Source organism: Canis aureus, chromosome 5 (assembly GCF_053574225.1).
Source record: "Canis aureus isolate CA01 chromosome 5, VMU_Caureus_v.1.0, whole genome shotgun sequence".
Classification (NCBI taxonomy): domain Eukaryota; kingdom Metazoa; phylum Chordata; class Mammalia; order Carnivora; family Canidae; genus Canis; species Canis aureus.
The window spans coordinates 6,765,071-6,783,053 of NC_135615.1; the positions used below are offsets into that span (position 1 = coordinate 6,765,071).

General features: G+C 44.5%; 1 protein-coding gene across 1 annotated transcript in view; it reads right to left on the minus strand.

Annotated features, from left to right (window-relative positions):
* The window catches only part of GAD2 (glutamate decarboxylase 2), an 89,392-nt gene extending 71,735 nt beyond the window's left edge, over positions 1-17,657 (minus strand). Inside the window, exons 1-7 of the mRNA XM_077896757.1 lie at positions 16,633-17,657; positions 15,866-15,925; positions 15,522-15,671; positions 14,278-14,511; positions 9,875-9,965; positions 9,193-9,305; positions 4,673-4,788 (exon numbers count right to left, since the gene is read on the minus strand). Of these exons, the coding sequence (XP_077752883.1) occupies positions 4,673-4,788; positions 9,193-9,305; positions 9,875-9,965; positions 14,278-14,511; positions 15,522-15,671; positions 15,866-15,925; positions 16,633-16,708 (840 nt within the window). The 5' untranslated portion in view covers positions 16,709-17,657. The remainder of the gene's footprint in view (positions 1-4,672; positions 4,789-9,192; positions 9,306-9,874; positions 9,966-14,277; positions 14,512-15,521; positions 15,672-15,865; positions 15,926-16,632) is intronic.
* Positions 17,658-17,983: the final 326 nt, after the last annotated feature.

Genomic DNA, 17,983 nt, shown 5'->3' on the forward strand with positions numbered 1-17,983 from the left:
AGCCAAACAATCTTTAAGAGCCCCTCCCCCCCAAATTCTGAGATTTTTGTAATTCCATATTGTGGAGGAAAAGAATCTTGGAACTCTTTACTCAGAGCTTAAATGCTATCTATTGTTTCAACTCAATGATATATTTACTTCTTCTAATGTTCTTCATAGCAATACTATTTGTTTAATTCAGTCTTACTCAAAACTTCAAGAAAAGAATTGGATTTGAACAAGAGAAAATTTTAATAGCTTGCCCTCCTTATCAACAAGGGAAAGTTCTTTTCTGGGTTGGTGGCCAGAAAAGAGATGAGTAGCTTGGTAGGGTGCAACAGAAAGAGATGGTGAGGGTCATTAAGAAAACAAAAAATGATGCTTCCCTTCCTCAATGTTTCTGGCTGGATACTGGAAGAGAGAGCTTCTAAATGTCATTTCCATTCCTATGGCTCTATACATGTCAAGTTTTAAACTCAGTGCTCAGACTAGAAGGAAGGATAATAACTTTACCTCGTTTAATAGATCAGGAAATTATATTAGCACTAGAATAACCAACATGGGTAATATAGGATTTGAGAAGGGATGCTACAAGTGAATTTAGAGCAGCCAGGTAGAGTGGTTGTAGAGGTCTTCCAACTCAGTAGTTGAAAGCAGTGTTGGGATTGTCAGGAAACTGAGATCTGAATCTGCCACTGACTGGCTAGAAATCCTGGGCAAAGCATTTCCCATGGCTGGGACTTGGGTTCCTCATCCAAAAATAAGGTTGTGGGTTTTTTTTTTTTTTTTAAGTTACCTAATATTTTTGTAGAATTTCCTATCTCCCAGAGCTGAAGTAAGTGTTTTATAAGGATCTCATTTGATTATCAAGTCCCAGGCCTTGGAAACTCTCAAGGAATGTTGGGAGAGACAATACTTGAAGCAGTTTCTACCATAGCCTTTGGCTTTTCCTTTCTCCACTGGATCCACAAAGCAGCTCTTCCACAACTGTTTCTCCCTGCAGGTCAAGGGACTCAGAAAGAAACCTCCATACAAAGATGGAAATTGTTGGGCCTGGAGAAAAGGCATTTGAGACAGGACTTGGTAATCCTTCTCCAGCTTGTGGAGATCTATTTATGGGGCTGGTGGAGATAAGGTGATTGTAAAACTTGAAAAGACTAAGAGAATATATGGCCTGGCCTGAAACTGGAAGGAACTACACTAAATGATGAATGGAATGGAATGGCCCTGGGGTCTAGAGCCCAGAATTAACTAGAAGTGGGGGTCATGTTACCTCTTAACCCAAAGCTTCATGGGCAGGGCTACTTTTAAGGGCTCAACTGTCCAGAATAGTTTGGATCAAGTGTTCAATGAGACATAGGAGTACTTTAAATGAGCTCTAAAAGTCCCCTCCAGCCAGCCCTATGAGATAATAAGGAAATTTTTTTAGCTTCATATTCACATTAAGAAAAAAGATCTTGGTGGAAATTTTACTTGGGGAGGTAAAAATGTTAAATTAATTTATGAGCTCTGGTGTACAAAATGTTGTTGCTGAATCTTTTGATCTGTTTTCTACATTGGTAGTCAGGGCAGGGACCTCACTGGCCTGGGAGTCAGGAAACCCACTTAATCCTGGCTCTACCTGCAGCCTCTTCATTTAAAATAATGTTGATAATCTCTGCTCTGCCCATTGCACAAGAATGTCATGAAAATAAAATAAGCTAATGTATATTGGAAGTATGTTGGAAACAGTCAAAGGCTTTTCAGGTATCAGGTATTATACATTAGAAAAAGAGTTCAGGGCAGCCCCAGTGGCTCAGCGGTTTAGCTCCGCCTTCGGCCTGGGGTGTGATCCTGGAGACCTGGGATCGAGTCCACATCGGGCTCCTTGCATGGAGCCTGCTTCTCCCTCTGCCTGTGTCTCTGACTCTCTCTCTCTCTCTCTCTCTCTCTGTGTCTCTCATGAATAAATTAAATATTTAAAAAAAAGAGTTCATCTGTCAAAAAATAAGGATAGAGTTAGAACCAACTGGTAGTTTAGGAAAAGTTCATAATTCAAATGTTCTTTCATAATTATGTGCATGGGGATCCCTGGGTGGCGCAGCGGTTTAGCGCCTGCCTTTGGCCCAGGGCACTATCCTGGAGACCTGGGATCGAATCCCACGTCGGGCTCCCGGTGCATGGAGCCTGCTTCTCCCTCTGCCTGTGTCTCTGCCTCTCTCTCTCTGTGACTATCATAAATAAATAATACCTTTAAAAAAATAATTATGTGCATGGATAGAGATGTAAGAAGGAGGAAGAAGAATCGAAGTGTTGTTGTAGAGCTGAGTCACCTTTCTTTCACTTAGAAGTCAAAATTAGACTCTAAGTTTGCTATATCAAGAAAAGAAGGCATAGCAAAATTATTCTCAGACCACATGACCTGGGATTTATGGGGAAGATTAAGTCAATTTCCATGAAGCTTGAGCCAATAAATTCATGAAGAAACCATAGAGCATAGGGCAGCTTTCTGGTTGATTGACCTGGTTGTGCAAACAGCATGGAAGCCAAAAGAAAAAGGTGATCAATTTAAGATCATCTGGGCTTTTTGAGATTGAGAATAGAGTAATATTTAACTATTTAGGAGTATTAAGGAGATAGTAATTGGAAAAAATATATCATGGTTTTCTATCCTTGGAGAAGCTAAGAAATGAAAATTATCTCACGATGGGGTATTAGGCTTAACAGGTTGAATAATGCCCTTCCTGCAAAGACATCCACACCCGAATCCTTGAAACCTAAGAATATCACCTTACATGGCAAAAGGGACTTTGCAGATGTGATTAAACTAAGAGTCTTGAGATGGGAGGTTGTCTTGGGTTATCTGGGTGGACCCAATGTCATCACAAGGGTCCTTATAAGGGAAAGAGGTAGAAAAGAGAGTTAGAGCCAAAGAAGGAGATGTAGTGACAGAAGCAGAGGTCAGAAAGGGAGAGAGGGAGGGAGAGAGAAAGAGAGAGAGAGAGAGAGAGAGAAAGAATGAGAGAGAAAATGAGAAAGAGAGATTTGAAGATGTTCTACTACTGGTTTTGAAGTTGGAAGGAGGGACCATGAACCAAAGAAGTCAGGTGGCCTTTAGACACTAGAAAAGGCAAGGATATGGATTCTCCCCTCCATCTCCAGAAGGAATACAGCTTTGCCTGACCGATTGTAGATTTCTGACCTCCAGAATTATCAGACAATACATTTATATTGGTTTAATCCATTAAGTTTGTGGTAATTTTTTCTAGTAGCAATAGGGAAGTGAAAACACCAGGTAATTTCAGGCTGTGGACTTGTCTGCTAAATTTGACCTCTAGAAGTTGAAGACAGACCAAAAAAAAAAAAGAGAGAGAAAAAAAAAACCCCAAGCCAAAAAGAAAAGAAAAGAAAAATGGTAAAACATGATTAAAAACAGGATGCTGAGGATCTTCTGTTACCATAAATCACTAGTTTCCTTTGATTCCATGGCTACTGCTACAGCTGTGAACTGTATTCACTGGCTTCCAGTCTGTACTCGCCCTTTGTTTCCTTGTTATGAACACACACACCACACCACACACACCATTTAAAACAGAAAAAGAAAAGTCCCATAGGAGATGTGCCTTGACTCCCGCTCTAATGCCCTGCCTCTCCCCATGCATGTCTCTTTATAGGAGCCCTTCATTCCCCTATAGGCCTCCCATCTCCTCTTTCCCCCACCATCAAATGACTTCTTGATCTTCTTTGAGGCAACTGTTTCCCAGACCCTAGGCTACCTTGAGGCAGAGACTGTGAAGAAAAAAATCTTAGGAATTCCACAGCAGATAATACTTAGGAACACTGGTCAAGAACAGCCTTGGGTTTACTGTGGTGGGAGAATTTAGAACCACGATGCTGCTCAAACAGCTGCAATGTGGGTTCGAGCTTGTGTGTGGCTCTCTCCCTGCACAGGAGAGAAAGCTGGAGGCCTAGCAGACTGAAGCTGTTTAGTTTAATTGATGTGAACAGGCTGGGCTGCTTTTTTAAATGTGTCCTTGGTAGTAGCATTGGAAATACTGGCATGGCATTGGAATGGCATTAGCTCCTGGAAAGCCATGAAAAGAATACGAAACACTATGCTGTGGTGTTCAGCTAGGAAGGCCCAGCTCTCAGCGTCCCACCCAGAGAGCAGCCCAGAAGGATGCCAGAACCTGTGATTGGCTGAGACAGAACTGACCCAAAGATCAGCTATGACAGATATGACCTCTAGGCCATTTCTCTACAGTGATAAGACCTCTGGTTAAGTCCGCCAAAGATAAGCATCAAATGGCTCAAGGCACCATTAGGGTAGAATATTTGATCAGAATTTTCATACAGAAGGGATTGTATCAGTAGGATATTCCAGAGTTTTGAGTTATGCAGGCACAGCATCAATTGTCCTAATGAGTTCATAGTCACTCTGGCCCTACATCTCCTCCTTCCCCCAACACCTAACATTAATACATAAAAGTGAAGTGTAAGAATTAGAAGTAAAACATTCTGCTTTCTCTTTGAAGGTTTTCCTAAATTCCAGAGAGAAAGGGGTTCACTCCATTGTACCACTCAGCTGTTCTCTCCCCTCATTCTCTCCCAAGAAGTATCTACCCTCTGAGGATAAAGCATTTGCAAATATGATTCCTTCAACTTGTGCTTTACAGACTATAGTCTTAAACTTGGGAAGAACAGAAACACATACATGCTCAGATGTGAAGGCAATGAGCCTGGGAACCGCAGCCATTCCTTTCTCCTTGACTTCTGGGAACATCTTAAAGCGTGCGATCAGCATGGCATACATGTTAGAAATAGCGCCACCTAAAATAACAACACACAGTTACCTTTTCTAGTCATTATCGACATAATTTCACATGCAAGCAACATCCTTTATTCCCATTGACCTAGAATCCTCCTCAGACACAGGAGAAGGCTGTCTTTATTGGTTATCCTTTGAACTGAATCTTCAAACTCAGACTGAGTCCTCAGGCTAAGAGAGTCTAAGAGAAAGGCTCATTGGGTGCGACCATAGGACACATGCTACCGCTCCACATCCCAAATCTGTCAACTAAGCAGAACTGCAATTAATTCTGCTCTTGCTGGGAGTCCTTTGAAGAAGTTCTTAAGAACTAAGAAATTGTCTTCCTTCTCACCTTGTGAGTGTGGTCATTCTTCATTAGGCCTATGGAAATCCCACTTTTATCCTGATGAAGAACACATTTCTTTTCATTTCAATGCAAGCAATGCCTTGCACTTGCACTAAGACAACTCAGTTGTAGTTACTGGTGTGGACTGTTAATCCACAGTTCTTATAGAATGAGGATAAACATCCAAGCCCATTTCATCATACTCATTTATGAATTTTCCTGAGAATAGTTCTTTCCTCTCAAAGACATCATAGAAATATAATTTTAACAGCTAAACAAAATCTTCTTTCTTTCTTTTTTAAAGATTTATTTATTCATGAGAGACACACACAGAGAGAGACCGAGGCATAGGCAGAGGGAGAAGTGGGCTCCTTGCAGGGAGCCTGACATGGGACTCAATCCTGGGGCCCCAGGATCATGCCCCGAGTGAAAGGCAGATGCTCAACCACTGAGCCACCCAGGTGTCCCCAAAATCTTATTTCATAATGATAGGAAAACACACAACTAAGGGAATTTTAAGTCATTAAGCTACATTAGCAAGTGTAGTTATGTTAATATTAATTTATGAAAATATTATTATCAAGTATTTTGCGTTGAATTGCTTTTCCTATGTAATCCTAAGATTGTCAAGGATTTAGTACCACAATATTTATATCTTATAAGTAAGGTCTCATTTGACAAGCAAAAAAAAGTGAGCTTTTCCCCAAGATTGTTGGAAAGGTTAGGATTTTTGCTATACAAGAAGACAGATTGTTGTGCATACAAATGGATATGCTGGCATGGAAGCTGTGACATCATGTGGCAGAGTGAATGCACTATCCTTTCCCCATAGGGACACACTGGGCTCTCTCATGATGTGAGTGCTTTGAGTTCCCTTCCCTTTGGGTGGCTGAGGAGCAGAGGCCTCTTTCCACCAGGCTGAATGGCTCATGTGGGCCACAACTTTTGCCTCATGAGCAAGGAGGCAGCCTGACACAGAGCAGCCTGTATCCATGTCCTGGATCTGTCATCAGTCAGAATAAGGGCAGTTTCTACCTCTTCTGAACCCCAGAGACATGGGGCAAGCAGAATCCAGGTCAAGCCTGCTCTGAGCAGACCCCTAGTCTAAAAGGCTGAGGGTGTAGGATGCTGCCGGGCAAGAGACTAGCTTTTAAAAGAACTTTCACTCTAGCGTGTGGTTTTTCTACCTTGGCACTTAATGGTATTTGGGGCTGGATAGCTCCTTATGGAGAGGGTTGTCCTGTGTACAGTAGGGTGTTTAGCAGCATCCCTGACTGTTATCCACCAGATGCCAGTAGTACTACATGCCCTACCCCCCACCAAGTTGCGACAATCAAGAACTTCTCCATTCATCGCCAAATGTCCCTTCAGGGGATACAACAGCGCCCACTCCCTCCCGAGGAGAAGCACTGCCCTAGTTGTTCTTGTAAGAGAGTCTGGAGAGAAATGAGGCCAGGAGAAAAAGGGGGAAATGAACACAAAGGAAGTGCGTCACATAGCACAGTTACTCAAGAAGCTTCCAGCTCTGTCCTGCCACTCCTCATTTTACCACTCAATTATTCTCTGTCTAAAGACCAAATAGCCCTGAGAGAGATGAAGAGGATTCTAGGCCACTAGACAGAGCAGACTGCTTTGTGCAACCCAGGTGGGAGGACAAATGCATCTTCCAGAGAAAAGATGCAAAAAGAAGCTCTGAAGCATCAGGAAAATCCTGTTAGATAGACAAAGGTTTGGAACTAAGCCAAGATGTCCCTTTCTTCTCCTTTGGTCCTTCATGACTTGCTGAGAAGTGAGGAATATTCCAGTTCTTTTTGGCTCCCAGGCATAGATGACATCACAGAAACAGATTTCTTCTAGAAGTCCCAGAGAACTTTCCATGAAGCATGAAGCCTCTGGACGTATAGATGGAGGTGTAAGGTAAACCAAGCTGAGCTACATATTCTAGTCACAGACCCTCACTCTCTGTGTTTAGTCCCAGGGAATAAGGCTTTCAGGTCTGAAGCACATAAGATGTGTGTTTTCCCCTATCCCCACTCCTTAAATGGTAAGGCCCTATACCCCAGGAATAAGGCTGGATACTACCTAGAAAGATATCCCCTAGCAAGTGAAGATGCTATAATCTCTCCTCTATAATGCCTTATAGAAAGCAGAGCAGAAACAGGCTTTTTCTTCTGTCCCCACCCCACTTTGCAATGTCTACATTATTTAGCATGACACCTGGGGCTTCCATCTTGGCGTGAGAGCCTCTTTAGGATCCAAGGAAAGAGCCCCAAGATCAGAGTTAAGTCTTTCTACCCGATCATGTTCTGTCATTGATGAGAGTGTCCATACCTGGCTCAGCAGAACAGTCAAAGAGGATTCTTTCTGTGGGTGTATATTTTCTGGGCTAATTGGGTTCCAAGATCAGCTAAATTAGGCCTGGCCCAACCCCCCTTAGCCAAGTTTTCAGGGTCAACAGGAGCAGCTGTTCTCTTCCCACTCCTGGGAACCATTAAAAGAGAGCCCAGGATGCTCAATCACATAGCCAACCTTGTAAGGGGAAGAAGAACAGAGGTAGAAGTGATGTTGATCTCTGAACACCACCTAATTCCTTATGAAAAATACCTTAAGAGCATCAGTTCCGGGCAATGATGACAAAATTCCCTCAACAGGGAATGGTTTTCCAAAGTAAAACTAAGATCCCTACAAAATAAAGGCTAGCTTTAAATTCATCACAGCTGGTGTTTAATGAAAAAGAAGGCTAATTTTCCCTTCCATTTAACTAACAAGTTTTCCTTCAGCACCTGAAAAATTGTGTTGTATCTTTAAAAACATAAAATATAATAGCAGATCTGAGCTTGTCAGTAAAGCTGCTTAATTTAAGGCCTATCCTCGAGGCCACTGTTGCTTGCTTATAATTTCTTCTTTCAACCTGTTTATTTTCTCTCTCCCTCATCATCGGCTTGTCTCTATAGGTTTGCTGAAGGGACATCTCCATGTGGCCTTTGTTAGGCCTGACATAATGGCAGGTGTGGCTTTGGCCTCCCCAGCAGGGTCAGTCTCATCATACTGAGCACCCGCCCCATTCTGATGACCCTCTCCTGACACTGATTAGGTGACAGTCTGCACACAAGGTTTATTTTCTATGGGTCAGTGACTCTCTCTCCCTACTGCCTTTCTAACTTCCATTTCTTCTCTGCATCAAACCAAGGTCACACACAGATCCAGAACCAAGGGCAAGGCTTTTTGTGTCAGGTTGATTCTCTTGGCTGGAAGAGGTGTAAATAATGGAACTTAGAATCCAGTGGCTGGTGATAAAAGGCAGGATGGAAAAGACCAAATGGCATGATAAAGAAAAGAAGGAAAGAGAAACCTTTGGAAGAAATCAGCACCCTCTGTTTTGTTTTAAGAAATGGTTTCCCGGGCAGCCCAGGTGGCTCAGCGGTTTATGCCACCTTCGGCCCAGGGTGTGGTCCTGGAGACCTGGGATCGGGTCCCGCATTGGGCCTCTTGCATGGAGCCTGCTTATCCCTCTGCCTGTGTCTGTGCCTCTCCCTATCTCTCTGTGTCTCTTGTGAATAAATAAATAAAATCTTAAAAAAAAAAAAAAGAAATGGTTTCCCAAGTCACTCTCTGCCCTTCTTGAAATTAGTGTAAACCATCTTCTCTGGCTATTACTCAAAAGAGACAGAGTACATCAGCTCTATTTTATAGACCTGCCTCATAATGCATCCTGAAACAGAGAATGCTTTATTAAGTGAGGCTACCTTTTCACTAATTGTGGGAAGAGTTTCAGAGAATGAATTCCCTTATGAGGAATCTTTATTCCTTTGTTCCCCATGATCCATACATCTTCTGTGATTGGGTAAATATTATCGCTGTTTATCTTCTTTCTGAACACAAATGACTATTGTTCAAGCATGAGGTAGTTGGCTTGGAAGCATGGTCAATGGTCATGTATTATCACACTTACTCTTTTGATCAACATAACCTATTTAACATAAGCAGAAATACAGACTAGATATTTAATCTCTCCCATGTTCTTAATAAAGCACTGCATATCAGGAGAAAAAACACAAAGAAAGGTTGAAATATATACCAGGAGAAAATATCCCATCGCCAGAGCCTCCCGGCCAGCCAATGATTTCTCTCATTTTCTTTAGTGTGACATATTCCAAGAGCACAAATACTGGAGCAATTTCATAGGTGAACCTGAAACGTAGCAATGGCCACATTTTGTGTATGTAACTCAAAGAAATACTTCCTCAAAAAAAAAAAAAAGAAATACTTCCTCATTCCTCATCTATAACTATCGTATAGAACTTTTTTCAAGCCCTACATTCACGTTTTAATTATAGCATTAAGCAGAGAGAAAATAATGTCTTCTTAAAGGTTGCCCATTTTTCTATATTCCTGACGTTAAGAGCTTAATGCCCATGGGTCATTTATCATATTGAATAAATAAAGAACATTGCAGAATAATACTATTTAAAAGACATCATCTGGTCCCATTCCCTTTTCACATTATACATAATTATAAACCCAAAATGCCAAAAACGTTGCCTTTTGTGTTTGAAAAATGTTACATAGCTTTGATTGCATGAAGACTACATCAGGACTATTTTAAGTTAGAGTGAACACTCACATACTTCTGAAGTTTGTTTCATTATGTTAGGGGCTATGTAATTCAAAAGTTAGATGAGAGGTAGAATAAAGACTATGAGATCTCACTAATAACTATCCTGAATTAAAGACACACACACACACTCTTAACTACTTACATGTTTGTGTTTGCTGTTGATGTCAGCCAGTCTGCTGCTAATCCAACCATATCCAGTCCAGTGGAAAGCTGATTGAAATATCTGGGATGCCCTGAATAAAATAGAATACTAGAATCAGGACTGCATCCAGTGAAAAGAAATGCCTCTCAAACACGTGATTTCTTCAGCTAAAGAACCTTAAAGATCCTTCAGTGATAGGAAAATCCATATTCAGAAACCCAACATGTGCATGCATGCAAACAGACACACCAAAAAGGAGCATTTCATCTAACAAGAGAGACTATTTTGGATTTTGGTATTTCATTTTTTTTTTTTTTTTTTTTGGATTTTGGTATTTCTTAAAACACACTCTAAAAAACTTCCTCTAAACATTATCCTATAAAACAAAATAACAACTGTGGTTTGCAGTGTGGATGCTACATTATTTCCTAGCATCCTTTCATTACATTTGCAAACTAAAATGCGAATGTAATCCAAAGCTAATCTTGCGTACACTCATGCCTCTAAAAATCCTTTTTTTGTTGTTGTTGAAGCTGTTCAGGGAATCTATCAGTCATATCATGACATCCACCAGGCATGCCAACTTTCATAATGACATCAGTGACAAATGACTGATGGTTGCAAAAGGCAAGACATAAATGAGAAAATAGGACACTCTGTTGAGTGATTTTCCCTGGATTCAAAAGGTGATGATGCCTGAAGAGGGCATGGGCAAATCTAATTCTGGTCAATTCTTTTCTGTCCAAATATTTGATGACAAACAACAGAACTCCTTCATAGTTGTGATTTAAAATAATGCAGGATACAGTCAACATCACTGCCTTGCCAACAGGATACATGAAGATATACTCAATGGGCTGGTAAGTCCCATTAGCAAGGCTTATCTAATTAACTTCTAGACTTCTCTAAAACTCTAAAGGAGTTGACATACAAATTCTCCTGAGGCCATTACTTAAAATGTGATTGTAAATATCTCATTAGAATTTCATTCCTTGTCTTGCCCTGTTAAAGCCTATCTCTAAATCTGTGATTTGCTTGGCAGCAAAAATTTTGGAAGATTGTCAATTATGGAAATAGCATCTGATAGAAAGGCATCCACCACTTACTGGACACCTGTCTGAAGCCGGGAGGATGGCGGTCTCTCAGGCCAGCATGGGCAAAACAAGATAAAGGAAGGCAATGGGGATAGCAAGGACAAAAGTCAACACAGAGCTTATCTCCAGGACTGGAGTGCTCTCTTATCAGCCTCAGGCATGTGGCTAGACAATTAGACACGGAGAAAAGATAGGAGCTGGGAAAGGGCACATTTCAAAGAGACTGGGATTTGTGTGGTTCTCTCTCATTCTCCGGCATTGTTTTTGCCTTCCTGTGGCTGTGCACAGTACCCTTCTACCTTTTCCCCTCTTTACTACGCCCTCTGATGCTGGCCCTGTCAGTTTGTGCATCCACAGAAAGTGAGAAAGCCCCTTTGCTGCTGCCAAGGCCTGGGTCTGGAGCAGCCCTCCCCTGTCTCTGCCTCATTGACTCCCCATTTCATTAGAGCTCACAGCTGAAATCACAGCCGCTACTCCCTCCTGATGCCTCTTCATTTCTCTTTCCCTAAGCCATTTCTTTAGAGCGAGGAAATTAATAAAGATTAGCAAATCAATCCATTAATCTAGTCTCCCAATTCATATGCATTTTCTGGATGAATCTGGTGTCTATTATCACACACTATTTAACTCTCTGGAAACTCTGGCATGAAAACCTCTGCAAAAAAATTGCAAGAAATTTCAAGGTGTGTATTGGGCTCCAGGATATCAAAAGGCCAATCCGCCCTGCTGACTGCCTTTGGAAAACTGTGAAACAAGTTTGAGGCTTCAGTGGCTTGACTCCCTTCTCTTATTTTTTTTTTTTTAACCTTGGTCTCCCATTGCATCTGAATCTCTCCTACTTCAAAATCCTCATTCACTGGTAGTGATGTGAAAAAACGGAGGGAGACGGTGTGACATGTTAGAACCACATGTCCTCTTGATTTCTGCAGAAGTACGCAGCAGAAATATTCTATTTGCTCCCTTCCCGGGACACCCCCGCCCCCCCTCGCCCCAGTCCCCAGGATGCCAGCGAATCCAGGCAGGGCTCTCGGAGAGAAAGGGTGTGAGAGACCTGCCTTGGAGGCTGCCAGCTGCCCCATCCAGCCGAGCTGGGCATCCAGCCGCCGCCGCCGCCCCCACCGGGCCGGGAATGGGCGGTCAGGCGCAGCCGCGCAGCCGCGCAGCCGGGGAGCCAGCGAGGAGGAAACGTGAGGTTAGAGCCGCTCGCGCCTCTGGACCGCTCCCCGCAGATTAACAGATGAGCTCGGAAGGATGCGCCCGCTCCTCGAACAACCAGCCCCGGGCAGCTCTGAGCCTCTAACTACAATGCCTGTCACAGGGATGGTAACTACTTTACAGACCCTAAGTAGTACTGGTTGTCAAATACCAGTTATAGCATAAAAACCTGTAAACTTGCCAGTAAAAAATAGGTGACTGGGGTTAATTCTTTGAAATGCTATCTGGGGGTGGAACAGGGAAGATCAGAAGACTATGTATGCTATGAATAATATTGATATTGATGCTGAGAAATCCAACTTAATCGTATTTCCCCCTCGACTTTAAATGAAATGCATTAGAGCTACAATTGACAAACAATTTCACAAGCATTATGGCAAAATTTAAGAACTGAATTGCCCCATCTTCTCTTAACACTAAACGAAGCATTGATAGAACTATGACTTTCATGGTCTTGCAATTCCTATGATCTTAACTCTTTAAATTACATGTCAGACATCACCAGCTTTTAAGGATGAAGACGCAAAACATTTTTATAGGTTCTTTTGGTTTGGTAGCATTAAAAATAATAGGTAGCAACCTTCTAGGATCATATTTACATATTAGGTTAGGGGAATGGGTCAAACAAAAATGAATTAAAAGCACTGTTCAGGTTTGCACCCACAGATACATCAAAAGCTGGGAGGAGGAATGTCTTTAATGCCTAGTATATTCATCATGTGGATTCTCTGTGAACATAATTGAGAATGATAGCTAATAAGCCTTTAAAATTCATTTTCCACAGACCAGGTGTGATCAAAATCACAAAGGTAAATTCCTTTCCCTATGTTCCTACTTCTAAATCAAAACCTCACAAAAGTGGATACTAATAATGCAGGAAATCGATTTCCCTAGGCTTCTCTGCATACTTTCCCTCTCTGTTGGTATAACAAATGCAAAAACAAAAGCAAAATGTAACTAAAAGTCATTCTTAAAATGCTTGTTGTTGATTAGAGTAATATGATAATTCATTAACCCAAAGATTTGAAACATAAAAGGATCAAGTTCTATGGTAATTGATATTCATGTGACATTTTTATTTCTAGTGGATCTTTTTTAAGGCTACAAATCAATTTAGGACCACAAGGTATTCTATTCCTCATGAAATTCATTCATACTTATTTTTAATGAGTACACACTTTAATGAAGTGTAGTGCCATCATGCATCAGCATGATTAGAGACAATGCAGGAAAAGAAGGAGTAATCATGACCTGGGGAGATAAATAGCTGACTTTGTGTGGATAAAATGAAAGCTTAGAATGTGCCCGAATAAACGTTACACCTAGGGCTGTAAAATGGATAGAGTATGAAGAATACTGTGAAATGTGAAAAAAAAAGCAATAAATACAAAATATATCTTAAAAATAAGGGTATTTGATTCCCCTCCCCCACTGATTTCCTTTATTTTATATTCAGAATGGCTATGAAACACACACATCCATGTATAACACGGTTGAATTGTTAAGCTAGTTTGTATTGTGTTTTCTTTTGTGTACATTTCTTTAAAAATAGAGAAAACCTCTGGTTCAAATCTGAAGTCCTGGCTATTTGAGACAATGCCAAAATATTATCCCTGGGTTGCAATGATTACATAGGATGGTTTGTCCAATGTCTGACCATTCCTAAGCCAAGGAAATGAACATAATTAGCACTACACTAGTATTTGGGCTTTTGTTTGGATCATGCCTTTTGAGATTTCATTTCCATATTCCCTTTCTTTTTCCATTTTGGGTCACTTCTACTAGCCTCTGCTGACAAATAGTGGCTTCTACATCACGGGTTAATCTCTGTGGCCAAATACGTGCAATGTAAAATCTGATGATTTATACTTAATACGGTTATAATGTTTCTGATATCATCAACTTAAGAAGCATGAACATTAACAGTAAAAGGTGCCTTTTCTTTATATCATTCTAATGACTTTTTTAATTGATGAAAATAACTTTGTAAATTTGAAAATACCAGTAACTCCATAGAACAGAAAACATTTTTATATAAAAAAATAAAAATCGTAAAAGGAAAAAAGAGCTTTATTATTTGTGACTGGACAATACCTGTTTTAATTGCATATTTTAGAGTCGTTTGGCAATGCATCAAAATTTCCTCCAAATTTTGTGGTTGGTCTGCCAATTCCCAGTTATACTCTTGAAGGAGCTCATTAGGGTAATGGAAATCAATCACTTTGGTTGATCTATCGAAACTTTTCACAACATACTGAAGCAAAATGTCCATAACATCTTGCAGAAACGCCAACGTGGGCCTTTCTCCATCACAGGCTGGCAGCAGGTCTAAAGAATGGAATCAAAATGCCATTTTAATTTTACTGTGAAAATATCCAGGCAAAATCTTGATTCGACAATTTCTCTTTGGACTGAGAGATTTTGTGCTAAAGAAAAAAAAAATCTGGAAACACAGACCATTTTCTTTAAAGGGGAGATATTTTTCAAAGATGCAGGAAAAAGAGAAATTGTTTTTCCCCCACCCCAAATTAATTCTTGTATTTCAATCTATAACGTACTGTTTACTCTCTTTCTTTCCTTTCTTCTTTCTTTCTTTCTTTCTTTCTTTCTTTCTTTCTTTCTTTCTTTCTTTCTTTCAGGAGTGTGCCTCCATTCAACTATTTCACAAGGATCTGTCCTAAATGTTAAAACTCAGTAAATCATCTTAAATGATTATGGAAATACGTCACATCAGAAATGTTTGAGGAATGCCCTTGGGCAAATCGGGCAAAGTGGAGCATGCAATGTTAGGATCTCTGACCCATTACGGTGCTCGCTATTTCCTAAGTCAGTGTGTGTGTGTGTGTGTGTGTGTGTGTGTGCGCGCGCGAGCGCACGCTCATTTAGGTGCCTGGGTGTGTAAACACAAGAGAGTAAAACCGCGCGCAGGTCTCACGCGAATAGAATAGCGCCCCTGTGAAGCTACAGCTACGAATTACCCTTGCGATCTAGAGCCCTAGGAAGTCTCAGCAATTCTGAACTGGAAACCGAGTCCCACCCGTTCAGTGGCCACCAGGAAGCCGACCTCGAGGTCCAGCGCGCGGGGCCCTCCTCCATCCGCACCCGAGGCCCCTTGGAACGCCTGCGCCCAGCTCTACGCAGAGGCAGGGGTTGGGGCTCGGTCGGAAGGGACAGGCCCAGCAGTTCTCGCTTTCAGCTGAAGCTTCACGTAAGGTCCGCCTCCGCCCGGTTCTCGACGTCTCGAGTCTCAGGCACCTGTCACCGAGTCCCTTTTGGTCCCGGTGGGTGGGGCAGAGCGAGGGACAGTGGCTCCCGGGGACCCCACGAGGCGCCTTTACCTGTTGCGTGTAGAAACGCATAGTTGACCTCCGCTTTGGGGCAGCTGCAAGGCTTCTGATTACAAGCGCAGGCGGCCTTCCTGGAGGTGGCGCGCGGGGGCTCGCTCCCGCCACTCTCCGCGGGCTTCTCGGCATCTCCGTAGAGCAGGGCTAGGCAAGCATCACGAGAGCGCTGGTGAGCCGCCGCCGGTCCCCGCTCCCTCGCCCCTGCCCAACCCCGGCCAAGAAACCTCGACTCCGCTGTTGGGGACGCGGCGGTGAGAAGGTGACATTGCCCCCGCGGGACCCAGAGGCGACTGACCGGCCGTGTTCGACTCCCTCCCCGGCACGGGCAGGGCACTCACCGCACAGCTTGTTTCCGATGCCGCCCGTGAACTTCTGGGCCACCTGACACCAGGCTCTCGCTGCAAGGAAAGACAGGTAGGAGGACAACGAGGCAGAAAGACAACAGCGGACGAAGTGGGAAATTTCGTTCTATGGGAACAACCGCAATAAACCCGGGGTACGGAAAGGGGCCGCCCGGGGCTGCGCACCGAGGACAGGTGCAGGAGGGGCGCAGGAGCCTGGCGGTCGGTCCAGCCTGACCTTACGCTCGCTCATTTGTTCCGAGAGAAGCCTATACCCCAGCCCTTTGCATTTGCCTTCCAGGGGCCAAGAGGTTCAGGCAAACTCCCCTTCCTGGCTTCCTCCAACGAGTCTTCCTAGATAACGAAGCTGTCCATTTTCCTTGCAGGCTCTCCTCCCTGACCAAGAATTCTCTTTTCCCTTATCCCCCGCTTCCCCACAACCACTCTATCCCCCACAGGGTCCAGGCACCAAGATGGAGGCAGCGCCCCAGGCCCACGGCATTCCGTGTCGAGGAGACGCCTCTGTGTCTGAAGGGCTCTCCCAGACTCACTGAAAAGGGTCTGAGATTCTTTGGGTGTCGTTCCAAGGGAGAAGGGCCTGTGGGTTTTTTTTGTCTCTTGGGCCATCAGGGACCTACAAGGATAGCAGAGCCAAGTGTCCGAAGTTTCCTGTTGCAGGTGGAAAAAACTCCTTCGTCTTCCCTAGCACCCCAAACCCCGGCCCTCCCGCCAAGCTCGCCTGCTGCAGGCCCCTGTTCCCCTACCTGTGCTGGGGTTCTCGGGATCCCCGGAGCCATCTTCAGACCCGAAGGACCAGAAGCCAGAGCCTGGAGATGCCATCAGCGCTGTGAGACCCGAGCGGGTCGCCTCCGAGTGCGAAGTGTCGGCGAGCTGCCCTCGGCTCGGCCCTGCGCGCGCGTGCGTGTGTGTAGGAGTGTGGCGGCAGGAGGGCACCGCGCGGGGACCCGCGTGGCCGTGCGGCAGAGGGTGGGTGTCACAGGGGGAGGAAACGTGCGTGAGTGCGTGTGTGTGTGTGTGTGTGTGTGTGTTGGGGTTAGGGCTTAGAGACGCGGCAACTCTGAAAGCTGAGGTTAAAGAGGGAAGGAGACTGAAGGGTCCGCGCAACAGGAATATGGGAAGGCGCCGAACACCCGATTGCTTTTGAAGGCGAAGGAGTCCAATCGGGATCGATGAGGGGGCGGCGGAGAGAAAAAAAATGGGAGAGGGAAGATGCGAGGCAGACAGCGCGCACGAGCCGAGCCGGAGTCAGAGTGGGTGGGTGGGAGGCGCGCAGGGGAGCCCCCGGGGAGCGCTCGCCGCGAGCCTGCGAGCAGCGCCCGCGAGCTTGGGAGCGCTGTCCAGGGTGCTGCCGCCCCGCACGGCGCGCGGGCTTCAGCGAGGGGTAGACCTGAGAGACCTTGGCGAGGCGGAGCGAGCGGCCGAAGCGAGTCAGTCTCACACGGGCATCGACTGGCGTATTGTTTGAGGTCTGGCTCCTGCTGCGGGAAGGAGGCGCGATTTCCGCGCAGCCTTCTTCCAAGGCGGTGCTGAGGTCGCTGTGACCTCGAGAGCCCCGGCGGCTGGGCTGGAATCACGAGCGGTTCGTGAGCCTGGGGAGGGGACGCTTGGAGGAAGGGCGCCTACGCACTGAAGGGCTCATTTCAGCTTCTTAGGAGAGCCTGACGCCTTCCCACTGAGCCCCGCGGTGCTCGGGAGCGCGTCATTCCTGCGCTTTGGGGAGCGCGGTCGCCGAACCCCCCCGTCCAGGATCTGCCTGACGGCTGGGAGGACTGCTGATGGAGGCAATTAAAATCCATGCAGGAGCCTATCACCGAGAACCTCGGGCTGGGGGAAAAAAATAAAACGAATGGAAACTTCTTGGAGGGGGGCGAGAGAGAGTCGCAGGCAGGCTGGATTGACGACTGGGGGTGGGGGGATGGGATCTGGTCATTTTGCGACCTTGGCCCGCGGAGGCGTGGAAGGGTTTGCTGCTTTCGTGTGACCTGAATCGATGTGTGTGTGGGAGGCGCGCACAGAGTTTCCAGCTAAGCAATCTGAGCTTTCCAAATTCAAGGCGGAAAGAAGGAAATGCCTGCTGGGCCCTCGAGTCAACGG